We start from the raw sequence: 27,070 nt of genomic DNA, 5'->3' as shown, positions 1-27,070 counted from the left end.
AAAGAAAAAAAATTATATTTTCATAATTTTTGTTAATTTATATTTTTCCCAAACATCTTCATGAAATTTCCATAAATCTACTGATAACACAAAAAAAAAATTGTGATTTTGTATGTCAAAAATGTAGATCAACATAAATTTAAACATTCAAGAAAAAAATAAATCACAAGATATTATAAAAAATCAAAAAAAAATTACCTACTTTTGTCATATATTTTCAAAATTTGAAAAATCTTTAAAAAATTAACGATTCACACTTGTTTCTTGCAAACTTTTGCAAATCTAGCACTCTAGGAATGGAGTTTGGAGTTTTATAGTCATTTGTGGGTGAAAGAAGGCTTATTTCAGGGAAATAAAGCATATTGATACATTACTGATACACCTCGATACATCCCCAATACGCCCCGATACGGGTCCAATATGCATGAAAAAAGATGAAACATCCGATTTCCATGCGTACCCATATCTATTTTTCAAAGATAAGATACGATACGCCCAAATATGATATGCCCCATATCGGGCGTATCATATCAAAATTTTAAACCTTGATTCTTATAGACAGGAGATTGGGAATCCACATAACGTGCCTTACACTAACCTTACAGTATGTTTCAGTCGTGCACTAGGAACATCTTCCCATGAATACAAATTTATAATTAGGGAGATGTTCCGTATGCATGGCTAAAATGTCTTGTGAAGTATGTTAGGTGCGCTCCATGAGGAGCAAATCCAATCTCTGCTATTTTCAAAAAAAAAAAAAAAATCCAATCTCTACTTATAGATAGGAATTCAAATTTGCCCCACATTGTGTGCACCTTACGCCAAGTTCACAACAAGATGCAGCCATTTTATGAGCAATATCTCTCCATGAATGCAAGTATAGAGTGCACCTTACACCAACCTCACCCAAGTTGCAGCCATTGTATGAGCAATATCTCTCCATCAATACAAGTACAGAAGATATTCCAAATGTGCGGCTACCAGAGGAGGAACCAAGTATACTGGTGGGGGGTCCTTGGCCCCACAAACTTTTTATTAAATCATTATTTATATAGGGTTACTAAATGGGAGGTTGCGTCAAAATGTAAAAAACTAGGTCTTTGGGCCCCTCAAAACTTGAATTAAAATGTAAAGAATCATATTCTAACTCTCCTCCAATCCCTAAAATAAAAAAAATAATAATGAAGTTGTTTACTTTTTCTTTAAAAAATATGTAATAGACTCAAAACCTTCTCAAACCATAAAATTCCTGGTTCCGCCATTGGCAGATGCACTCTGGAAGGAGCAAATCCTGATTATAATGAGGGTAGGGGGCTATTCGTTGCCAAAGTGAAAGTTGCTATGAGTGAGAGTCGCCATGAGGTTGATTGTGGAAATTTGGTAGTAAGTTATGATGTTTTAAGTCTGTGTTTGGTTTGAAAGAGGGGAAATGCAGGGAAATCATACAAGGTCCCTTCTTAGTTCTTACCCTATATTTTATTACAAACCAAACATAGCCTATAGGTTAAATAACTTGGTTTGGTGTGCTCCAACAGTTAAGGATATGTAATAAATTACATTTTCATTGCGCATGAATATTTAATGCTTTTAAAGAAGAGAGGCAACGACATTGATACGAATTATGGTTAGCGACTAGGTAGGTAAACCATTTAAGTCATTTAGGCTCAGTTTGGAAGGAGTATAAATACAAATATATAGAGTGTAAAATCTTATATTCTATATTATTTTGTATGTATTTGTATTCATTCCAAACTAAGAATGAAGTTCAATTTAGAAAGGGTACAAATATAAATTTGTACAGTGCAAAACCTTGTATTTTATATTATAAATCTTTGTATTTGCATTGTACTTTTTTGTATTTGTACTCTTCTCAAGCTGAGCCTTAGAGACATTCAACTTACACTCCTTTATTACCTCACCTATTCATCCCCATGCCAAGGAGATCTAGGCCAAGTTTGAGTGTGTTTATTTAAAAAATAAGTTTTTATTCTAATAAGTGTTCATTAGTGTTTGGTGAAAAGGTGCTTATTTCAAATAGGTATAGTATAGGTATTTTCAAAATGACATGGCAGGCCAAGACAGGCTAGAAAGGGAATAAACGCTTATTGAATAAATACTTAAAAAATAAGTCTGAATTTTGGCCTTCTAAAATAAGTGCTTACTCTCAAAATAAGCACTTATTTTGTCTAATTTTGCAAATGCCAATAAGTGCTCATTGATGTAATCCCGGCTCAAAATAAGTGTTTATTTGAATAAGCACTTATTTTAAAGCATTCCCAAACTTGGCCTTACGTGCCAATTTGGGAGGGCTCTTTTATGCAATGGCTTCTAGTGTTGCAAGGTTGACCTCAATGGAAACCCATGAAACTCTATTTGGTGAAATAAAAAATAAATAAATAAACAAAAAGCCAAAAACACTTACCTTGAGCTGAGAAATCAACTTTATAGTGAAACAGAAACTAGTTTGGTAGTTTCTTCTTCAACACAGCTCAATTAATGCTGAAACCCTCCCAATGGGCCCTTGACGAGAAAATTGGCACTATAAAGGGTAAAATTGGAATCAGATTTTTTTCTCTTGCCAGGTGGAATGCACTAAAGTCATTGAATGAAAGACTTGGAGTAGGAGAGTCAAGGCATTCATAAAGCCTGTATGGTCCAAGGACACAAAAAGCAAGAAAATGGATATCTAAAAGATGGAGATGATTTCTGCAAGATTGAGAATATATTATAAAAGGGATTAAATGGAGCAGCACAGGAAGATAAGGAAACTAATATTTGGCTAGACAATTGGATAAAGGAAAGCCCAATTTGCACAGCCTTAATCCCAAAGTGAGATAGGTAACAGATCAAAACTCTAAAAATTGGGTGATGTCAAAGCTTAGAGAAATTGTTACGAGTCATGTACGTAATAGAAAATGTAATGCAATCTGCATATCCATTAAAGAGCAAGAGGACACAATGGTAAGCAAAATGGAGCAACACAAGTGTTAAAGGGAATGACATGGAATTAATAAATGACCTAACATTTATATTTGAACTTTATTGAAATGGAAAACCTATGATGCCAGAAAGATATGGTATTCGAAGAGTTTTGGCCAATAAAATATTGCGTTCCACTATAATAACGAAAATATATGATATCCAGAAAATTTGTAACCAACCAACTGGTATCATAAATGTGAACCAATCAAGTAAAATTTATCAATTTTTTTGATCAAACACCCTTATTTTTGTTTCCAATTTTACCCTTTTTAATATATCTTTGAATGGATTGACGAACAAACTCAAAGCCTTCTATTTTTCCCTTACATATATATAACAGAAGATAGGTGTCCCAAAAAACATAAACACGTGAATAGCAAAAGTCTACACGATTTCTGTCAATTTATTTCTATCAATTTATTTCTGTCAATTTATTTCTAGGGTGAGTAGAAGCCACATGCAAAGAAGTGAGGACCCACTTCTATTTCAAGTAGATTTATTTAAAACTATATTTGGAAGCTTTACATAAAGGAAAAAAAATTTCATGGCAATGTATATTTGGTGCGCTACTATGGAGATTATGATGTAAAAGAAATGCTAGGATATAATTTGATAATTTGAAAAATTTTTAATTATTTTAATGTCAAAATTATTGAGGTTATTTATAGTTAAAAAAATAATAGTAGTAATTATTAAAATGATTTACAAGTATTACAAAAATATTGATAATTCAGTAATAATTATTGATAATTATTCTGTTATTCAATAATTTGTTAGTTTCATAATGATGGCGATTTCAATAGTTGTTATTATCATTTTATTAGTCATTATTAAAATAATTATCTATAATTTTGACTATTAAAAACCTCAATAATTTTGAAATTATCAATAATTTCAAAATTTTCAAATGATTGAGTAACAAAATTGCTGTAATTACTCAAATTTCCACAATTATCAAATTTCTGGAATAACAAATCATCGAATAAAAAATAATTTAACAAATTTATTGAATAACAAAAGTTATTTTAAAAATCATTGTTATTATTTTTTAATTATCAATACTTTCCAATAAACTTGAAATTATCAACAATTTCTATGGGATAATTATAATTGTTATTATTATGTAACTATCATTTTCAAAATTATTGTAATTAATATTATTATTTAATACAAATTATTATTATTCAATAATTCTCGCTATTATTATTATGAAATTACGAAATTATTAAATAAAAAATAGTTATCAATGATTGTTATGAATAATAAAACTTAAAATAATTTTTCGTAATTTATAATAAAAATTTATTGAAAATTATTTTAAATAATGATAATTATTGGAATTGACATAATTATAAATTATCGAATTATTGGATAACAAAATAATGATTTTCTTATGGCATTTTTAGGGTGTTATTAAGGATTTTCAATTGCTTTACAATTTATGTGAATTTGTGTACTATTTTAGGAGAATGGGAGGATGCTGTTTTGTTTAGAACATGAGTTAAATATCACAATTAAGGATTATGATATGTTGATTTAATGATAGATTTCAAGTTGTTGATGTAGGCATGGCCTAACAAAAAGATGCTCTAGCAATTCTTCAATTTCAGGCCAATTTAGTTCAAAGGTCCTAAGAATAAGTGCTTAGTTGACGATTTGGGGCGCAATGGATCTACTGAAATCAGTCAAGTTGATCATCCGATAATGAAAAAATGAGGAAAAAAAAAAAACGGGATACCATACCTGGTTAAATTGGTTGAGTTGCACTTATTTCCCAAACGCCAATAAGTGCTTAATGGTATGGTCCTAACCCAAAATAAGTTCTTATTCAAATAAGCACTCCCAAACTTGGCCTTAGTAGTTGATTGCATTGGGTATTTTTTTGCTATCAACATTCATTGGATTATTTATATCTTCAATCATATTTTTTTCGTCCAATCATGTAAAGTATGTTGGATTATAAGTAGTTTATCAAATTGAGTAAATTTCCACAACTTCAATCTTAATTGTTTGGTTCAATTTAGCTTGGTCCTCATCCTAATGATTAGCTTACAATCTTAATTATTTGATTATAAGCTATAATTGGTTTATAAATTGATGAAGAATTGAATTGTTATTATTATTATTTTGAATAAGATAAGATAAATTTATTAGAAAAGAAAACAAAGTATACAAAACATATATGAAAAGCAGAAAACAGAGACAAAGCAGATCCCACAAGTCACTCCAACAAAACAAATTTTGAGCGGGCATGAGATCGCAAGAACAAGACCTAACAAAGGCAACTCGCTAGCAGACCTAATTACTTCTACCTCTCCGTCTAATGCTACAAATCCAACGGGAAGGAGGACAACAACTGACAGGTCATAATAGTCTATCGCCATGGCACTTTCCAGCCACAACAACGTTTATCATATTATTGCTAAAAATTATATTTGAATTATTATAAAGTATATGATATCGATGCTTTGAGCCTTGCATTTAAGACCAAATAGTGTCAAAGGTATTTGCAAAATGAAGTAGAATCCACTACTTAGAAAGAGTTTCTTTATTAACTTGCGGAGAGAATGAAATAATTGTGTTCTAATAAATTGAACCTAACCCAACAAAAGAAGCATGTATTGAACTGGTTGTTGAACTAGGGATTTCGACAAGTATGGATTGAAGAAGACTCGAATTATTTATAAATTGTATTAACTACAAAACTCAACCTCTTTGGGCAAAGCAAATTAGGTGGTAGACAAACTAGTCTATTTATTCATCTATCTACATACATACATACATACATACATACACATATGTGTGTGTATCCATTAGATCAAGTGTCTATTTTTGAGGGCTTCTCGCTTTGCAAGATAGGTTCCACATGAACGGCCAATAAGCTATATTTGGTAAAAAATCTGAAAAGCCCGAATATGCTGTTGTTCAGTCAAACAATTAATTTTTCGGTGAAACTTCTTTTAATAGCTTCTTCAAAGCAGCTTAGTCAAAGCTTTAGTCCTCATAAATAAGACCCAGGAATGTTTCTCTAGAATGGATTTTTCTATCAAATCAAACATAACCTACTTGTATTTAGATCCTCAAGTAAGTGAGAATGACAGTTCTGAGAAAGTTCTTATGGGATTTTATAAAATGCCTTTAAGAACTTACCAAAAATCTCCATTTTTTTCACCAAGGATATGTGTAGTTTGATAGAAAACATATAAGAGAAAAACAAAAAGATTACATAATTGTTTTTCCTCTTATATATTTTCTATCAAACCAAACAGCCTAATATTCTGAATTGAAAAAAGCTACCACATCTTAGAACTATTTTCCTACTGATTACATGATTCTTTTTTCCTCGTTTCCTAAAAACAAAGTAGAGTGTTCAAAATATTTTCATGAGGACAATAGGTAAATGTGTAATTCAATTTTGTGCTCTCACCCCCCACCACCTGCCACATCTGAAGATCATTTAAAACCCAACTCTAGTTTTTGTATAAATAATGTTTTTTGAAATCAGAAACTTCAAAAAGTTCTTATATGGTTTGCTTCAAGTAAACCCTTTTTTTCAGCTTTTAGAACTTTTTTTTCTGGGTTTTCGACAATTTTTTTATTTGAAATATGTCCACATTAGGATTATAAGTAAATTAAGAAAAAGAAAAAAAATGAATTTTATTTTCAAAACTCCTCTAAATAAACTCAAGTCACGTCCCAAACACCCCCTAAAAAAAGAGGAATGTCAGTAATAAACAGTCAATGTATTTGGGCCAGGCCTGGCTCTAACCTTTTTAGGCCTGTTTGCGCATTGGGCTGACATCATTTGAAAGCAACAACCCAAACGCCCAACGGGCCCTTGTATGAGTATTGACAGTGATCAAGCTGCAACGTGAATAGTTGAACAATTGGTAGATGGTGAAAAAATGAAACATATATCTAGAGAATCCTAGTAGCCTACAAGTAGTAGGCTAGAAAGGGATAGGGCCTAATCAGTTTAGGCCCATCATGAGATGTCTTTTGGGCTTGGCCCCACCATTCATGCATATTCACCACGCTCAACTGGCCCTTGTACAATTCTACAGGGATCAGATTCTGACCCCAAATAGTTGAACAATTGATAGATGGTGAAAGTTGAAACATATCCAGTTTCATCAAAGATTCAATCAATATGTATATATTTTTTAATTTTTTATGAAGGGTTTTTTATTAAAAGAATCTTGAAAGGGCTTCAGCCCATCATGAGATGTCTGATGGGCTAGGCCCCACCCATAAACTCACTTATAAGCTGGTCATGAGTGTAGGATTGAATCTAGGAAGCCCAAGGTGGTACTACCAAGCTCGTGGGCTGATGCCTCATCTATTTATTCTGGTTCAGAAGAGGTGCATAAATTAGTTATTGTCAAATGTCAATCCATCATTCAGCCATGTGATATAAACATAGCAACAGAGAGACATGAGCCCCGTGACTCCTTGGAACCATGGATATTTGGGCTTTGTGGATATGGTGGTCATGGTCGGTGCCCATTGAAGTATGGGCGTCCATAAGGCCATAACTCCACTTTCCAAGTTCTGCAATTCGGGTTGGTCTGAGTTTGTATTTTTGTACTGTTTCGGGTCCAGGCTTTGTCCATTTAAAAATTGATAAAAGCCCAATCAGATCATTATGTGCATGTAATTTGCAACCATGTTTAAAATTAATATTTTTTTACATGCAATTTCTTCAAATAGTATATTTTTTTACTTTTTATTTGCCACGTTTAGTATAAAAAACCCAAACTAAAATAAACACGTCAGTAATCCACATTTTGCCTAATATATAGAAACTAATGTATTTACTTCATGTCCCAAAACCCACAATTTGGACTTAAACCTGGCCCCAAACCCAATATTTGTTAATGGGCTCAGATCTCTTATAGGGCGTATTATGTATTGTGTCAATGACTCCCGATATGCCTCATAAATGTTTCTGGGTGTGATCTGGTTCAAGTGCTAGATGGGCCTTAAATGGATTCCCTAAATCAATTTAAAAAAGATAAAAAAAGAAAATAAAAAGGGATTATAGTTGATAAAGGCAACTTTTGAGTCCAAATATCAGTAAAAGTAATATTTTTAATAAAATTTTTAAAATAAATTAACTTTTTAAAAATAATATTAAGGGCGAATACATTGTTCATCTTCTTCTTCTTGCAAACCATTAATCAGCCTCGCTGCCTCCAGCCTACAATGCCTCTGTCTACCTCCGCCCAAAAATTGCCCTTATCAGCTATAATCCCAAGTAATTAACATGGGATTTTGATCGGTCCTCCGGCATCAGTTATTTTGTGAAGTTCCAATGAACTGCTTGATCATTAACCGATACGTTAGTTTTTGGCCATTTTGGGTTTACAGATACGTTTTTGTCGTCATCTTCTTCGTCCTCCTTTTCCCGAGTAGTCATCATCTTGCTCTTTCTCACTGATTTTTTATTTTATTTTATTTTTCTTTCTAAGTATTCTGGTATTTGTTTGCTAGAGGACCCCTCGCAGTTGCTGCTGCAGCATAGTAGTCTAGTAAGGTCACTGCTACTGATAATTATGCTGCAATCGCGATACCGAATTGGTCGGTGAATGTCATCCCTCTTCAACACCCCACATCTTCGTCATCATTCTCAACGGCCCCTTCCGCTTCTATTCCTCCTCTGCTCTCCAAATGGTGCTCCAAGTTCCTGCATTTGTCCTGTATCAATTGGCTTGACCTCATCCTCCCCTGCTCCCAATGGATCCGTACTATCTCCGGCAACGTTTGATCAAATACGTTTCTGACTCTGTACTTAAAAACTTCTGCAATCACTTGTTGCAGAATTCAACTTCACCAGTGGAGCGCACGACGTGGCCCAAGTGACAAAGGAAACATTCGATTCCTACAACAGCAGCAGCCCTATCGGCTCCGTTCAATCGACCAACCCTGTTGAGAATCATCCTCAACTCCACAGGCGAGCACTTATACATATGCACCTTCACCCAGCACTGCACGTTTGGCCAAAAGTTAGCTATTAACATCATTGCCACTACGGCTCCGGCTCCCACCCCTTTCAGATCACCGGCAACCTACGTTGTCGGAGACAGCTTGGGTTGGCTTGTCCCACCAAGTGGCTCTATTGCATACTCCACTTGGGCTTCTGGGAAGACCTTTATGGTTGGATTGGCTTGTCACATCTTTATTCCACTCGCACAATGTCCCGTAACACATCTCCACTATGTATTGAAAACATCTCCCGATAATAATAATTGATGTCATCATCAAAAAATGTTCCCAATACGTTATGGGGCGGAGATGTGTAGAGATACAGACCGATATGCACCAACTAATATATCAGCCTATAATAAAACGATATTTAAAAAATTGCCGTCCATAATAAACAACATCTCCCCGTCAATGCCTCTGACTAAGGATGTGCGGGAAGAGTTAGAGCGTAGGAGATCTGGTTCAGCTTACCGTAGTGAGCATGCATCAGTCCGGACCTGCTTATACAAGAATGCTCCCAACACTTTTCCACAGAACACTGCAACTGTAAATTGGGAACATCTCTGGTAGATATTCCCAATCAGCCGTAGTATCAAGTGGGTAGAGATCCAAATCAAATCCAACCTATTCAACTTATCCGGGAACGTCTTGCCTGACCCGATAACTTTGGTCCAAATTCAAAGCGGGGCGGCAGGTTTTCTCGACTTCCCTTCTGTTCTCCATTTGGTTTATATGAGCCGTTGAATCCGGTACGGGTATTGTCAAAACCGACCCATTTATCCTGGTGAGTCGCCAACAGTCTTCTTGTAAAGAGTAGCCACAGGACTCTGAGCTGCTGTTCTTCGCGATGTCTGCGAATGCGTCATTTCTTATCCATCACCCACGTCTCATCCTCTACTTCAATAAGCCCTCCACCTCCATTCTTCATCTCCGCCAAAACCTCTCTCTCAGACACCTTCCTCAGTCTCTCAACCCTTCCATTTACTCTTCCTTTTCTGTCGCTTTATTTCGAAGTTGCAGGTTCTCAAGACCTTCTTTCTCTCTAAACCCTAGAAAGCTATCATCATCGTCATCGTCGTCGTCGTCATATTCTACAACCGCGTCGGCAGAACCGCCGAGCTTGAGCTCAAACGACAATGGTGGTGGTGGTAGGTCTGGTGCTCTGTCCTCGCCTCCCGTCATCGAAGTGCCGCAGAAGATCGACGTCAATCCTCCCAAAGGAACCAGAGATTTCCCTCCAGAGGACATGCGTCTCCGAAGCTGGCTTTTCCAAAATTTCAGAGAGGTGAGCTTCCTTTTTTCAGTATGTCCTCCTAATTTCTCCATTTTGGGTGTTTTAGTTCTTGTTTACAATTTGTTTGACTATAATTTATTACATGGAAGGTCTCCCGGTTGTTTGGATTCGAAGAGGTTGATTTCCCGGTGCTTGAATCGGAGGCGCTCTTCGTTAGAAAAGCTGGCGAGGAGATAAGAGACCAAGTAATATATTTACCCGAAAGTTGTTTTTCTTCTTAGTGGAAATGGATGCTACAAGTTGCAGACTAACTGGAGCGTGAAATTAATGGAATTACAACTGTAAAATGGCTAATTTCTGAAGGATAAATGGTCTAAGTGCTTTCAACTTTGAGTTCATGTGATCGACATATCGTATTGTTTATTACCTACAAAAAGACTATCAACTTAATGGAAATGGATGGTTTTGCTTGTGGTTATGAATTTAAGTGGTAAAGAGCAAAACTTCACAAGTTCTTGGAACTAACCATACTAGCTATGTAGGCGATTGTCAAATTTTCTTGACTGAACAAAGCTTTAACCTCAACTATTTTGAGCTGCAAGCATCCTTTAAGTATGGGTTGGGGGCTGGGAATTTGGTTTTCTAATAAGAAATTTCAAGCTATAGAATATAAACACAGTTGTTTTATCTCCAAACAATCGTTAATCCAAGCCTTCAATTTAGTGGTTGATTCCAGATTAAAATGTATTTTGTCTCCTCTCAACTGTCAATGAAATGGTTTTTCTTCAATTTCCAATGGACATGAGTCGTGTAGCCTAGGTGATCATTTGTACTATAAAACTTCTCAACTTGTTTCTTATGAGATCATATCAAGGGAGCCAGAGCCAAAATCAAAATGAGAGCTGAAGTTTATGGGAGAATTTCAAGTGAAACAAAATGATCAACCAATTGGGTATTTGCGGTTGGGGTGTTTAAGCTCAATTTCTATCAAAGTCAAGAATAATAAAAAAACTATTTTATAGAAGATTATGCCAAAAGTTTCCAACAGAAAGTTGAATAGTAGAAATTTAGTTTTCAACTGAATCTCTTCTCAATTATTGTAAGATTAAGCACCAAAACGATTTATTAATAAAAGCTGAAGCATAAATTATCCCTTTTGCATATACTCCATAACTATTATATCCTTGTACATGATGCTTGGTATGTCATGCAGCCTTTTCTTTGTGATATTAAAAAATACAGCTATCATCATAAGTAAGAGGAAAGAAGATATATATTGCCAACAAACATAGGCCCGAAAACAAAGAAACATTGCTGGAAAAACTAAGAAAAATGATACAAGAAAGGTTTAGAAAGCATGCAATAGAAAATATGTAGTTTTGGAGGAATCAAATTATAATTTGGTTTATGTTGGGCTCTTCTTGAATTGTATGATGCACCAACTGTGGTAATTTTTTTGACCATTAACAGCAATCAAAGAGTTTTTATTTAAATATGAAGAATAGGACAATAATCAGAAAAATATTACTCAAGAAGGGATTTTCTGTTTGTTTATTTATTTTTTCTGTAAAACACCTTTCTTATCTAGTTTTCTGTTACTTAAGCTTTGGTAATCATGTATTATGATAGCTGGCAGCAACATTTGCGTCTTTCTGGCTGTAATTGAAATAAAAACTTTATCCTAGCTGATTTTGGATAATAAAACTAGATAGACATGCACACACAAGAGAATGTATATACACTTGTAAACATGTCTTCATTGGAATTTTCAGCATGTTATGTTGTTCTTTGTAGTAATGTCTAAGCTGATAAAATTTGTATTTTCCTTTTTTCCTCATCAGTTATATAATTTCAAGGATCGAGGAAACCGTCGTGTTGCTTTGAGGCCTGAACTTACTCCTTCTTTGGCAAGGCTTGTCATACAGAAGGGGTACTGAATTTGTTGATTGCTTGATTTGATTTTTTCCCAAGTGTTATTGTATTTCATGTTTATTCTTGTTTTATTTCCAACATTATTTTTGGTTTATGTTTGCTGGTTCATTAGCTAAATATGCCAAATACTTATAGCTTTCATTCATTTATTTACTTTTTCTGATTTTTGTATCCAGGTAAAGATGCCAGAATTTGATCTCCATGTTTTTTTCTGTCCAGAAAATCTGTTTCCCTCCCTTTGAAATGGTTTGCTATTGGACAGTGTTGGCGTTATGAGCGGATGACTAGGGGAAGACGTCGTGAGCACTACCAGTGGAATATGGATATCATTGGTGTTCCTGAAGTTACAGTATTTTCTTCCTATCTTTTTGTTGATGTTTGAGATGATTCGACTTTACTTCTTGTTTATTGGTGATAGAGCATAATTGAAATGGTTCTGTTGTGCTTTATTTATTTTTTAGTCAATTCTGGTGTGCTTTAGTTGGATGTATTAATGTATACAAAACATTCAATTGCGATACTTTTTGCCTTAATAAACAGTCAATTGTGAATCTGTGATGCCTTTTGTCTTAATAACAGTCAATTGTGATGCTTTTTGTCTTAATTACACTCCTGTAACCATGCATGTACTTGTTATTCACATCACATGGAGTGACCTGTCAATTAAATGTCTCTGGATCATCCACCTAGAAAACTGTTAATGCTGCCAATACATGCATGATGGAACTATGGCTTTCATCCTCCTCTCTCCTCTCTTTAGAGGGATTTTATGAATGATTTTGTACTCTGACAGAACGTGGCATTTTCAACATTTCATCAAGGGGGCTTAATCTTTGGTATCCAGAATAAATGGTTCATTCAAATGGATTCCTAGGTTGGCAAACTCCGTGTCTGATAGCATGGTTGGAGTAGGGAGGAGCTTTCTGAATTGGAGGAACCATTATCCAGGGCCAGTTTTGTTGTATGGCTAGATGGGTATGTCAGCCTTCCTGGCTGTCCTTTTCCTTCCCTAATGGAGATTAGGAAGTGCGTTTCCATCTTTTTCATTGATCAGCAACAACTAACGAACAGAACTTTATTAGTTTTTAATAAAAGAGAAATGTTTTTCCATATTTTCAATATGTATTAATATATTCCTTTGGTCGTTCAGAAGGCCATTACCCAATATTGGTCCCAGCTATCCGTTGTCTTGGGGGGGGTAGACTGGACACTGTCCTAACCTTTGGCATTTATTTATTTATTAATTTTGCACAAAATGGCCACTTGCAGACTTGAACCCATGTTCTCACACTTGCTGGGCTTATATTTTACCATTATGCCAAGCAATGGCCCCTATTCCTTTGGTCTTGTTACTGATTAAAAAATAAACCTCCAACACCCTTCTAGAAAAAAGAAAAGGAAAGATTTTCTTTCTCTTGCTTTGGTCAGATATTCATGTTGGAACATATGCACCTATTTTGTTGCAGTAATTAGTATTATTGGTTGTAAATGTTTTATTTTTTATTTTTAAGTTGTTCTTTTTCTCAGACTTAACCTTTTATCCTTTTTGTTGTAGGCTGAAGCAGAACTTATTTCTTCTATTGTCACTTTTTTTAAGCGACTTGGTATAACAGCATCTGATGTGGGCTTTAAAGTTTCCAGCAGAAAGGTCTCAATTATCTACCTTTTGATGTCTAATGTGGATGTCTGTGGTTCTTAATAACATTGTTTAAATTTTTGTCTTAGATTTAACCTTATAAAATATAACTGATTGAATTGATTATTATATTGCCATTGGACTTTTAAATGCATTTTCTTCTGGAAGATTGCTGCCTTAGAGATCTTGACATATCACCTATTGTATTTATATAAATTGATTTTTCTTTTTTTAAATATTCTTACTCCTAATCTTCTTATTGAAATGATTCCTTCCTCTTGAAGTGGTGGTTGCTTTTGCTTTATGTGGCACATCTGAAATAGCAGCCAATTTCCTTGTAAACTCCAATTTACCAATCTTCAGAAGTCTTTGAAAGTGGATGGAAAACCCAAAAGAAACTGAGCCACCATCTACCCAAGTCATATTTGTTGGATCTGGCTAGGAGGATTTCCATATTCCCAAAACCTAGAATTTAACTGTGTATCATAGGTCAAGCTAGATCATCTAGAAAATAAGCCAGTCTACTACTAATACAAGTTTTGGTTAAATTTAAATCCATGCCCTTTTTTTAATAGTAAAAAGAAAGAAAACTATTAAAAAGAAAATAAACGGAGCTGATTACAAACATCATCAAGGTGTTAAGATAACACCTATCCCAGCAACATCCCAGAACAACTCAAACATCAAAGTAAAAAGGCGCAGAGAGAAAACAAAAGATCCCTTCCCAACTCGAAAGCATTGTTAATCATCTCCTTCAAACACTTCTTCCTGCCCATCTCCTTCCTCATTGCATGTCTCTCCTCCTTCCCCTACTAGTTCATGTTCTTCAGTGTCTCTTCCTTCTTTCTCCTATCAAAAGCTTCAAAAGCTCTTCTAGCAAACTCCTCTCTGCCCCAGAAAACAGACCTAAGCTTTTGCCAACCCAGACATTACATAACCTCTGTCAGAGATCCCACCAATTCCAAGGTTTCGGGTTTCCAGGAACCATTTGATTCCTTTCATCCTTTGATAATATTGGTAGAGAATCACTGTCCATTATAATTATCAAAGAAATATTGATTATTGCAATATCAAACACCTTTGAGGTTTGAGTTACTCAAACCAAGTGAAACAAATTAATCTGAAGGATGTTTCGGAACATTTTCTGAATTTTTATTTCTTTTATTAATTTTGGCTGCTTGATGCAACTCCTTTATTCTGGAATCTCAATGGATGAACATCTCAGTCAATACGTTTTTACCTTAATTTTTTTGGGTACTTCTTAGAAGAGAAATGCATATCATGGATTTTGAACAATGTATATAGTACTGAACAGAATGGAATGGCATAACAGGATTGATGTGAGTTGGGACACGGATTAGATGATGATAATGATGATATCATGAATTTTGAAAATTGGGATGTGATTCTTTTTAGTTGTTTTCTCCTATTCACAGGTTTTGCAAGAAGTACTGAGGTGCTACTCAATTCCAGAAAATATGTTTGGCAAAGTTTGCATTATCATTGACAAGGTCAGTTTGTGAAGATCTTAATAGTATACTGTGATTGAATCCTCTGTTGTCACACCGAACTAGAATTTCCAATATTTTTGTGCATGCCAAAATCTATCATTTATTTGATGTTATCTTGAGTTTCATCTCCTTTCTTGGGTAGTTATTAGTTGTTAAGGTTAAAAAATTCCTGAGCTTCAATTGCACTCTATCATTGAACATTTTTTTGATAAGTTATTAATGAACTTCATAATCATTTTCCCTCTTCAAGGATAGAGGTTCATTCACAAAGTTTTAACATTATTGTTTCTGGAAAAAAAGTTTCTTTCTTGGCTTATTTGATGACTCAAAAAGCCTTTCCCTGATTCATGTGTGGGGCTTCAATATTGAATTAGGATCATGTTATTGCTATATATTCTTAACTGGGTCAGAAGGGAGTTTACCTAGACAAACTACTCTATTTCAGCGACAGAGTAATCTTGTGGTCAACCCAGACCATTTGTCAGATAAGGGACACTATGAACTGGTTATTTTTTGAATCCTGCAGTTTATGTTGGTCCTATTTCAACCTCAAATTAGAGTCTTGTTTAGTTAATAATAACTCTCTAAAAGTATTAAGTTCCTAATTTAAATGTTACCCATAAAATGAGATCATCTAGAGAACATGGCAATATATTTTAGGTTGAAAAATTTTTCCATGAATTTAGGATGGGGAGAGAAATTGACCCCCAAACCAACTTGCTATGCAGAAGATTCTTCAGTTGTTTAGGGAAGCTCGCTAAACAACCCAACTACCAAACCCGGTCTCGACATGCTCAAATTTATGTATGTGTTCATGTATCATGCTAATGCAGGAATGACTCACAAAAAGGTCAAACTAGTGTCGTCAAGATCCACTGGTAGAGAGCTGATTAAAAAACGAACCACTGGTAGAGAAAATGATATGAACTAGGGTTCTAATCATGTGGAGATACTTGTGGGCGAGCAGTGCCTGGATAATATGGGAAGAACAAAATGCAACAGTTTTTTATGACACCGTGCCACAGCTGAGATTCTTATAATAGACCATACACCAATTCACCATTTCCATTAGAAAGTTTATTGTCTACTAGCTAAGAAGGAGTTCTGGGATTTATTCATGGATAACATTGTGAGCTATTGGTCCCAAGTGGCTTAGCTATTAGATTAGACTTGGAGACACAATATTCTGAAAATCATAATGTACTAAAAACCTTATGAATGTATTTTATTTTTTTGAAGACTTAAAGCTAACTAAAGTTCCTTAAAAGAATTTGTAGAACTAAAACTTTATAATCGTACCAAAACAATTCCTAAAAGCAATAGGACTTTTGCTTAAAAATGTGATTTACTCCTAAAACAGTAAGTTCCCTGATAGAGCTATTTGCATTTAATGTCTCCTTTTTCATGTCAAAATCCTATGATATTATGTTTCTTCAAACAGAATGCTATTGTGCTTTCACCTCTTTCCTTTGAAATATGTTGGGCAATTCTGTAGGAGCAGAATCACAGTATCTTTTATGACAAAGTTTCACAGTGAATTACACTGGGACTTGTGGCCAGAATCTTAAGTACCTTACACTTCTTATCTTCAATTTTGGTAGATTTTACAGCATTCTCTTTTCAGAATAAAGCCATATAGGCATCATTTTTATTTGGATCATATCATCCAAAATCCCTAATTTTGTTGTATTTCTTTCTTTGTACTGCTATACTTGAATACTTTTGTCGGGGGAGGGGGGTCTCCGCTTCTGGAATCAATACAATTACTTATTGGAAAGAAAGAGGAAAATCTGGATAACCTTTTTTGATTAACATTTATTAAAACAAAAGAGGTGAAACCCCGATTCCAAGAGAAAAGGCCTGAAGACCAATACAAGAAGTAGCCCAAAGCTGCTCTAACACACACAATCTCTTTAATCGTGCTTACAAATTAATCATGGGTTTGCAGCCCTGCTAATCAAATCCTCCCTAGCTGCCCTAGCTCTTGCTAAAGCATCAACAAGTATTAGTGGATCAGGAAGCCTGGTTGAACAAGCCATTCAAGTTAGGCACCAGCATCTTTGACTCTATAATCCAATGATTAGGATCCCAATAACCATTGAATCTACTGAAAAAAGGTGATGAAAGTACAACTTTTCAGTTACCTTCCACTATTAGATTTGAGAAAACTCCAGATAACTTCTAGAATGAAATCAATGCCAAAGGGCGGGGGCAGAGACAAGGTGAGTTGGTGGGAGGGAAACCTTGTATACCTTTTACAGGTGACTAATAGGATGGGCCTCATGTGCCTTTTATTTATTAGAAACTACTCCCCACCTACAATAAATTTTTCCTAGTTGAACCACTCCCAAGGTGCATATTTTAGATCCCATATTTAGGGCACATTGTACAAATAGAACTACAATCTTGAGATAGCCTTCTTTTCTTCTTTGGATTGAATTTTGATGGAAGCTCATTGGGCAACCCGGGGTCCTCTGGAGTCGGGGGAGTTTTCAAGGATGGGGAGGGCAGGATGGAAGCACTTTACTCTGGCCTCATAGATGTGGGAGACTTTAAGGACTGAAATCATGGCCCTACTCCAAGGTTTGAGGCTGGCCAAGCAATGGGGATATCAATACCTCGAGGTTGAGGGAGATTGTAAACTATTAATAGGCTGCCAGCTGGCTGCAGACAAAAAGCTTGGGTATAAGGACTTTTAGATAACAAATGAGGGAAATACTTTGCCTAGCAAGGGAAGCTGGAGTAATCTTCAAATGAGTAAGGAGGTCAGCCAATTCTGTGGCTGATACTTTGGCAAAGTAGGGGACCCTCAGGGAAAACCTTTTTTGGGCTGTATTGTAAACTTTGAGATACGTTTGGGGTGAACACTCATTCTCTGAGCGGTTGACATTGTATGTGTTTAACGGCTATTTTAATGAAAGTTACCATTTCCAATAAAAAAATAAGATGGTGTCTTCTTCGTCTAGTGCTTTACAAACTAAATCACAATTTTTCAGTTTTTTATTTGCAAAGTCTTCTTCTTTATTGACCCATTAAGCTTACCAGCTATTGTTGTCATAAAATAATGAGGTTAACTGTGCTTCTTGGTATCTTGAGTTCCATTTGTGTTTGCATTTAAAGTTGCTCCGTTGGTATAACAGTAATTCACAGTTTCTTCTTTCTATGTTGTTATGCTGTGAAGCAGATAGAAAAGATTCCTATTGAGGAGATTAAAGGAGAGTTGGTATCAGTTGGAATATCAGAAGCAGCAATTGAGGAGCTACTACAAGTTCTATCTGTTAAGTCATTGGACAAGTTGGAAGGTTTGTTGTAAAACTCTCATAGATGAGTTAACATTTACTGATAAAAAAAACCTCTCATAGATAAGTTGCAACTCTGTTATGTTGTCTGTTGCAATGTGTGTGTGTTTAGTGGCGGTAGTGGTAGAGAAAAAAGTAATATAGTAATTATCCTTGTAAGTTCTTCCCTTATTGTCATTATACACATAGATATATGTTTGAATGTAGCTGGCTATTCTTTCTACAGTTTGGTTCAATGTACAAGTTTGTGTTGTAATTACAGTGATCTTTCAATTTTAAAGTTTTTCTATGAATCAGATATATTCTGTGGGACAATATAATTGGTTTTTGTAATTACTGATTATGTATCTTATACCTGGCAACATGTAGAGATACTTGGAGATGCTGGAGACGCTGTTAAAGATCTGAAACAACTCTTTTCACTTGCCGAAAAGTTTGGTTATTCTGACTGGATTCAATTTGATGCATCTGTAGTTCGTGGCCTTGCTTATTATACTGGAATAGTCTTTGAGGTTAGGTTTGCATCTTATGGACCTCTCCATTTGCTGACTACTTTATTTTTACCAGCCATAAATGTCTATGTTTTACTTGTAAAGAAGTATAGTGATATATAGAAGAGGGGGAAATCACCTTGAAAAACTACTATATGGTTTACTGCCATCTATGCCCAAGAAAGTCCTCTTAGACACAAGAATCCTTCTAAATGTTTAGAAGTCTTTAAGCCCCAACACCTAAAGTCCTATACTGCTAGACAAAAGCCTGCTTCTGTGCAAGATGCTCAGAATGCCTCAAAATCTCTCTTGCTTACCGGATAGACTCCAACACTAAAGGAAAAGTACTCCACAAAAGAGTGTTCCTAGATCCAAGTTAAATCTGAATCCAGGACTAACAGAGCCTTAAATTGGAACAGGCATGGCAAGTCCACAGGAAACCAAGAAAGAACAAAAATAATGCCTGATATTAGCGATACCATCAAAATGCAAGAAATGATTGTCAACATATTAATTGGATTCTTGGCACATCGAGCACCTGGAATATTAATGTCTCTATTAGGAATCAGAAAAGAGTGTTCCTAGATCCAAGTTAAATCTGAATCCAGGACTAACAGAGCCTTAAATTGGAACAGGCATGGCAAGTCCACAGGAAACCAAGAAAGAACAAAAGTAATGCCTGATATTAGCGATACCATCAAAATGCAAGAAATGATTGTCAACATATTAATTGGATTCTTGGCACATCGAGCACCTGTTAGGAATATTAATGTTTCTATTAGGAATCAGAAGCCTCTATGGTTAAGGTTTTCCAGGCAGTGCCTTACGAAGAAAGGCACCTTAGGTTCCAAAGTACAGTCACTTCCCAAGTCCCACCATTTGTGCCACCTTGCTACCAAAGCCACAGGGTAGGATATAACAAAAGGTTTGAGGGGGGAGGGGAGCTTGCCCTTAGGCCTTGGGGTCCCATGATCTGCAGATCACCTCATCCTGCTGATCTGGGAAAACTGATTGCATCTTCTAATTTGTTGAAAAGACCTAATTAAGACAGTTATGGTCCATGGAACCATGTCACTATGTAGGTGGAAGAAGCGATCTTGTCCACCTGGGGAAAACATAAAAAATCCAAGCGCAGATCTGGTGGTAAGACAGACATTTTGATTTTCGCCCTTCTCATTGTTGCTTCAGCTGAAGTGAGAAGGCCTTAGGGTCCCCTTTTTGGGTTTGCCAGGTTTTTTTTTGACAGGTAATGTGCAACATGGGTAAATTCAGGAGAGTACTTGCTGTGCTCCACTGGAATTGGTAATAATTATGTTTTATATGGATAGGGATGAGTTGTATCATATATGCCTACCTGACTATCTGTCATTGCTGTGTCTGTTCATTGTCTATATACTGTAGGCACTCAGTATTGTATGGTAACTGACATGGGAACTGGAATACAGTGTGTATCCAGAAGTCTGACTTGGTGAGGCTAAGAAAAATGGTCTCAGGAACATGTCTACAAAAATGTATATACTTCTTAACTAGATGACAGTCCTATAGAAAATGGTCTAAAAATTTATTGTTGTTACTTAATGACAGTCCTATAGAAAATGGCATAAATTATTTACATTAGCTGTTCATTTACATAAAATAAGGAGCGAAAGGAAAGTGTTACTTGGAAATTTCCCTCAAGAATCCATAAAATGTTGGCATCTGATTGTTTTCAACACGAGCATTTGATCCATTTAGAGGAGTCCATGCAACAATGACTTTAAGTTCATCTGTGTATGGAAAATGGCGTAAGTTCTTTACATTAGCTGTTCATTTACATCAAATAAGGAGCAAAAGGTACGTGTTATTTGGAAATGTCCCTCAAGAATCAATTGCCAGTATCTGACCGTCTCCAACATGAGCATTTGATCCATTTAGGGGAGTCCATTCAACAATAACTTTAAGTTCATCTGTGCATGTCTGGCACATCTGTCAGGGCTCAGGGGGTAATGAATGCCAATGAACAAAGCTTAAGTTCATAAATGGTGCCCATATTCTTCCAAGAGGCACTCTAGAAACACACATACACACACTTGATCATAAAGACCGGCTCCTTTTTCTTTTAATCCCAAACCCAAATGTTTGAGGTGGAGCTGCACTCAATTTGAGTTATTAATAGAAAGAAAATCAATAAGATTTACACTGCTGGCTGTTGAACCAGGTCTACTGTTCAAAGCCAGATATTCTAGCTGCTAGATGACAATGGATGAATGGAAGTCAACTTTTCAATTCTATGACAATAATATTATTTTTCCAGGGATTTGATAGAGAAGGGAAATTGCGAGCAATTTGTGGTGGTGGGCGATATGATCAGCTACTTTCAACATTTGGAGGTGATGATATTCCAGCTTGTGGTTTTGGGTTTGGAGATGCTGTCATAGTGGAGGTAACATGTGAATGGGTGACAGAATTAATTTTTTTTATCAGTAACAACAAGATTTTATTGCCTTTATGAAATAAGAAATTCAGAAATTTTTTTTCTTAAACTAAGGGGCTGTTTTTTAACAGATGAAGTGTCTTAATGACTCACTGTCTTGTCTTTTAGGCTGTATTTGGTTTGAAAGAAAAGAAGGGAAGGAAAAAGTAAGGAAGGGAAAACTTTTCTATTCATCCTCGCCCTTCCCTTCCCTTCTCTTCCTTTCTTTTCTTTCAAACCAAAAACAACCTTAGTTATATTAATATTTAAGGGGCTATTTATAACAAGTGGCTGAACCCAATGACTTGTTTTGTGTTTTAATGGATAAAGTAATTAAAATATTTGAGTTATAATAATTAACCACCAACTTTACTATTCTCTTGGGCATTTTATTGATTATTTTATCTACTAAAAGACAACAATATGATATTCTGTTTAGCCACTTTAGCTATTATCAAGCAACCCTAAATCTTATTCAGCATAATGAGAAAGCTGCAAGGCTAAATGCATCATTTAGTTGGATCCTTAGACCATCATTCGGTAAGACTCCTTTGCTGACTCACTAGGAAGTGGAAGGAGTTAATAGACAACTTCTGTACTGGGGGTCCTACCCTCCTGATTAGAGTACTACCTTTTATCTGTTTATGAGGGGCTTTATGCAATTGAGTAGAGCAGTAGTGTGGCTTTCTCATTTTTATATAATGTGGAAGGTTTAAGCCCCTTTCTTCAGTATACGTTTTTTTTTTTTTTTTTTTGAAGAAACTCTTCTACGATTATCTGAATAAAATATCCGTTCCGTTACAAATAAAAAAACAATTGAATTGTTCAGGTTCAGAATGTCAGAAATGGTTTTGTCCCAAAATGACCCTAGTTACCAATCACTTGGAAGAGACAAGTGCTTTCGCATGCTGTTTTATTACAATAGCCATCCTGTCGAGCCACTTTTTGCTTCCATTCTTTTTCTTTTGCTATGTGTTATTGGAGAGGGGGGGGGGGGGTGTTGCTGCATCATATACAAATGATAGGGGCATGAAGTTACTTTTTCAATACTTTTACTGTTGCATTGTACATATATTTCTCTCTGTGCACATGCATGCTTGTAGGGATGATCATTTCTAACCGGCTGTGTCACTGTGTGTTATTTATATAATATAAAATATTACATGTATACCATATTTTAGACTTACTAACATAGGCCCAAAGCCCGGCCTTGCCCATGACAACCCCTACATGTTTGCAAAGAAATGACGGCAGGGTGGTGGTCGTGACAGCTGATCAAGGAAAAGGGGCTTCTACCAGAACTTAGCCATGAAGTAGAGAATATTGTATGCCCACTGGATAAGGAGCTGCAAGGAGCAGCTGCTACAGTTGCAACGATCCTCAGACAAAAAGGCCAAAGCGTTGATCTTGTGTTGGAGAACAAACCCCTTAAATGGTATGCATAATCCAGATTGTCAACATTGAGATGATTAGTTGTTAAGATATACTAATAAAATGGGTTCAAGTTCGGCCAAGAACAGATTTTCTGATCTTATTGTTTATGTGGCTCCCTTGCATATCCATCTCTTCAAGGGTTTTCAAGCGTGCCGCACGGATTAATGCTGGCAGGTTGATCTTGGTCGGAAACTCAGAGTGGCAGAAAGGTATGGTTGGAGTGAAGATTCTTTCTACAGGTGAACAATACGAGATTAAACTTGATGAGTTGGAATAAATATTCATTTGATAACCAAAAAGTTTACACAGATTTTCTATATTCATCCTTGATAGGGTTTGATGAGTTGGAGATTTTGCTATTCATTCTTGTGGGTCCAGTTTTAGCCCCTTGCAAATTCTTAAATTCAATTGGAATTTGAGAACTTGTGAATCGTGATAACGTGCTTTCAGGACTTGATTCTGGACTTGGAATTGCTTACCATAACTTCTAAATAAGAAAAGTAGGCCAAATACCATCACTGCCCTTTCCAACTCTCCCGTGAATCGGTGACACGGTACAAATTTTTGAAAGAAATCGCAAAATACAGGGGAACCCAAAAGGTCAAAACACAAATCTTGTATCGTTAACATCTTGTCCGATAGACAATTTACAGGATCACACAGTGGCTTGACCTGATTTAGAACAAGACCTGTTCACGGGCCGGGGCTTAGCCTCTTTATTAACGTAAAATATCCAGGCCCTTGCCCAAGCCTGGCCCTTAATAAAGCCTGAAGCCCTGGTTTATATTATTATATATAATAATTGGCCCAGGTATATTTACAAAAGCCTGGCTAAAAAATAATCGGGCTTGATACTTATAGTCCTAGCCCGTGGACAAGCCCATCGGGCTACCCAGCCCATTAACAGGTCTATTAATTGAAACTGGGTCTTTCCTTGGGTTTCAGGCCGAATGCTCCATGGTGTTTGGTCTAGCTCGGCCAATTTCTAAATTCTAACCATGAGTCGGTGACACCAAAATGTTCAGCTTTTTTTTTTTTCCCTTTTTTCTTTTCTGAAGTTATGTATTTTGAATTTTCATTTTTTAATTCGAAACATGATTTCCGAGACATTAATGGAGGTCTGTGTCTGTGATAACATGAGATGCTTCAATTTAATAATGGCAATCTTACAATGGAAAAAGCCCCCGTACTTACTGTCATATGGTATTAACTACGCATGGTTGACCATGCCTGAAGTCTGCCAGTATATAGTTTTAATTGCTCAAAAACTGCTATTCATCTCAGCGCACATTAATTGCTCATGGGAGTGTTCTTAAAATTTTTGAATAAAAGAGAATGGGTTACTGTTGCTTAAATATGTATTTAACCGTCCAAAACCACTATGTAGGTCATATTCATCAAAACAAAAAATTGCATTGAATTTTGTCTAACTTAACAAATGAACAGAGTTTAGGGAATGGAGATTCTAAGGAATAAACTCCCTTGAGATGGAACTTGGGAGAGAGATGAAGTAGGACTTGCGAGAGAGGACTGTGTCACTGTGGTAATTGGAAACATGATGTGGTTGACCAAAAATAAGGAGAATGAGAAGGAAAAAGGGAGACAGTGCACGCATCTAACCTCAGGTGTGACATATTTTGTGTGGCTTATGCTTCAAACTGGCCTCAAGTGTTATGCATTGCCTTTTCAACGAGCCTGGATCTCCTATAAGCAAAAACCCTGTTTCATGGGACCCAACGACACAATGAGAATATCTAAATTCATGAGGAGATGTTTCCAATGTGTGCTTGGATGCCCATGTTTGTAAAGTGTTGAGATTTTGTTTGCAGGAGATCTCGTTGCTTACAGATGACTATGGGTTGGTTTGGTTCAGTTTCAAGGCAGAATCCTAGAATGTACCCTGTAGGGATCGGTTCTAGGTTTTTTGAAATTGGAACCTACCCTGTCAAGTTCAATTCTAGGGTCGGTTTTGGCCTTAACAGTTTCGAGATTGGTTCTAGGGTTTATCTAATTACATCACCTTTACCTTTACCTAGGGATGAGCATAGGTTGGTTGAGTTCAGCTTCAAGGCAGAACTTGGAACCTACCTATAGGGGTTAGTTCCAAGTTCTTTGAATCCGAGAGCTTATCCTTTTAGGATCAATTTGAAGGTCAGTTCTAGCCTTGGCAGTTCCAAGATTGATTCTAGGGTCTATCCATGGAACATGTTCTTTCCTTACACTGCCCCCCCCTCCCTCCAAAAAAAAAAGGGAACCTATTCTTTAAAAATTGATTTTCAAAATAAAAAAAAAATAATAAAGTTCATAACTAATATTCTGTAGATTATCATAATATATTAATAAACACTACAAGCAATTTAAATTTTGTAAATATTACCCTTTACATTTTTTATTATACACATTCAAATAATAAATTGAAGAAACATGATGAAATCACTTGAGTGACTAAATGGTCAAAGGAGGCGATGATTTTTATAACCACAAGTATTTGGGTTAAATCTTCGCATCTTTAACATATTTGGGATTTATTTCAAGGCAAGTCCATATCCAAGCTCCCACCAAGGTAAACCATAGTTGGTTTCACCAAGGCCAACTAAACTATGTTTTTTTGAGTTGGTTTGGGTAGGGTAAGTCCCTAGACCCTAGAACTGGCTCGAATAGGTCGGTTCTAAAAATTTGGAACTATACCATACTTATTAACAAATTGGGTAAGATTGATTCAAGGTTGATTTTAAGTTGATTCCAAGTAAAACCTATTCATTTCCTAACCCCTACCTTTACCCACTTTGTAACAATCTATATACATATAGTGTTGATTCGGGTTCAACTCTATAATCAAACTCCAAACAGTTGGATGGGTGAATTGGTTAGCCGGATGAATATTGTGTGAACCAAATAACTGTAAGAATTGGACTGGTTTACCTAGTTAATGGCCAGACCGGAAATGCTTTGTTTTTGTTTTTTTGAAGGACCCCCAAGTATACATTAACTGAATTTTCTCCTCACAGCACATGGAGAATATCTCCTGATGTTCCCAATGCACCGCTGGATGTGCGTTGGTGCGAGGAACATACCCGGATTCATTGTACTTTTGGGGTTGTGACTCCAGTCCCTCCACCAAACGTATAGTGTGTCATGATATGAAAGTACAGGGGACAACTGTTGTAAAAAAATAATTAAGGGGGCTAAGTTTCAAACGGGCGCTTAGTACAAACAGGTCGGTCCCACCGGTATGGATGAGCTAACCGTTTGGAATTTGTGTGGACCGGATTTCTTATCCCGGTTCGATCAACTGACTCGAGCTTGATATAGAACTAGAGGAAAGGAAGCCTTGGCGATTGGTGAAATAACCATGACATCATCAGGCCAACCGGTTCAAGTGTCAAACCGGTTTGCAGCTGCAGCTTTGACGAGATGTTGGTTAGTGGTTACTCTACAGAGGGCCCACAATTTGATTGGCGATGATAGGTAGGACGACTACGATGATGATGATGATCGGACGGTGGAGAATTTAAACTGTATAAGACAACAAGCTCGTCCGTAATAAACGAAACAAACACCTCACGCGCGCCGGCTTTATTCCCTCTTTCTCTCCATTCAAGAGTCAAGACTCAAAGAAAGCTTGAACCCGGGCGGGTGGTTCCTCTCTGACCTCTCTCTCTCTCTCTCTCTCTCTCTCTCTCTCTCAGTTGCTCCTCCTTCCTCCATTGATTCTGCACCCATCTCTCCTCTTTTTCTAACAGCTTCTGTATCGTCTCGGGCGGTGCTTTGGTTCTTCTTATCTCAACAGCAGCTCCATCTTGTCCTTACTCCTTCGTTTGTTAATTAGATGGAAGGAACATCTGTCAGAAGCGACTAGCGAGCGAGAGAGATCCATATCATATGGCAATGAAGTCTTCGTTCTAACAGAGGGACCTCGTCACTGATGTTCTACGTTTGTTCACGTGCAGCCCGCCTAATTCTGCAATTTTCGCCTAATTCTTTAATTTTGGAATTTTATAAGGTGATTTTTTATCTTGGTTTTCTCCAGTTTAAGAGTCTTGCTTTGTTTGTTAAAATTGTTCTTTTCCTTCTATGTTTTAGTTCTTTTGTGGGGTATTAGAAGGGATGGTTG

The 27,070-nt window shown here is 36.1% G+C and overlaps 2 protein-coding genes across 7 annotated transcripts in view; both read left to right on the top strand.

Annotated features, from left to right (window-relative positions):
* The first annotated feature begins 9,749 nt into the window (after window positions 1-9,749).
* On the top strand, window positions 9,750-23,319 carry LOC104586326 (histidine--tRNA ligase, chloroplastic/mitochondrial). 5 transcript variants are annotated; one of them, XM_088897357.1, is made up of 11 exons: window positions 9,753-10,252; window positions 10,351-10,446; window positions 12,043-12,131; window positions 12,353-12,482; window positions 13,689-13,781; window positions 15,206-15,280; window positions 18,462-18,582; window positions 18,949-19,091; window positions 21,364-21,492; window positions 22,794-22,957; window positions 23,095-23,319. In XM_088897357.1, the coding sequence occupies exons 1-11, from the start codon at window positions 9,815-9,817 to the stop codon at window positions 23,231-23,233; spliced, it is 1,617 nt and encodes a 538-aa protein (XP_088753483.1). In that variant the 5' UTR covers window positions 9,753-9,814; the 3' UTR covers window positions 23,234-23,319. The 5 variants fall into 5 exon arrangements, 4 of the variants coding, with proteins under 4 accessions (XP_088753486.1, XP_088753484.1, XP_088753483.1 ...); XR_016082287.1 differs by having other exon boundaries at window positions 9,754-10,252; window positions 18,465-18,582; window positions 22,765-22,957; XM_010243511.3 differs by having other exon boundaries at window positions 9,757-10,252; window positions 18,465-18,582.
* A 3,243-nt stretch (window positions 23,320-26,562) lies between these two features.
* LOC104586327 (transcription factor-like protein DPB) overlaps window positions 26,563-27,070 on the top strand; it is a 34,421-nt gene continuing 33,913 nt past the window's right edge. For both annotated transcript variants that reach the window (XM_010243515.3, XM_010243516.3), the window contains exon 1: window positions 26,563-26,959. The gene's annotated coding sequence lies outside the window, so the exon portion shown is untranslated. The remainder of the gene's footprint in view (window positions 26,960-27,070) is intronic.

This window comes from Nelumbo nucifera, chromosome 2 (assembly GCF_055504915.1).
Source record: "Nelumbo nucifera cultivar China Antique chromosome 2, China Antique-T2T, whole genome shotgun sequence".
In the NCBI taxonomy this organism is placed as follows: domain Eukaryota; kingdom Viridiplantae; phylum Streptophyta; class Magnoliopsida; order Proteales; family Nelumbonaceae; genus Nelumbo; species Nelumbo nucifera.
This window is presented reverse-complemented; position numbering and strand designations above follow the sequence as displayed.

Coding starts and splice junctions, on each gene's coding strand:
- LOC104586326 (XM_088897357.1), top strand. CDS start 9,815: ATGTCTGCGAATGCGTCATTTCTTATCCATCACCCACGTCTCATCCTC. Junction 12,132..12,352: donor AGGCTTGTCATACAGAAGGG/GTACTGAATTTG, acceptor TTTTCTGTCCAG/AAAATCTGTTTCCCTCCCTT. Junction 15,281..18,461: donor TTTGCATTATCATTGACAAG/GTCAGTTTGTGA, acceptor TATGCTGTGAAG/CAGATAGAAAAGATTCCTAT.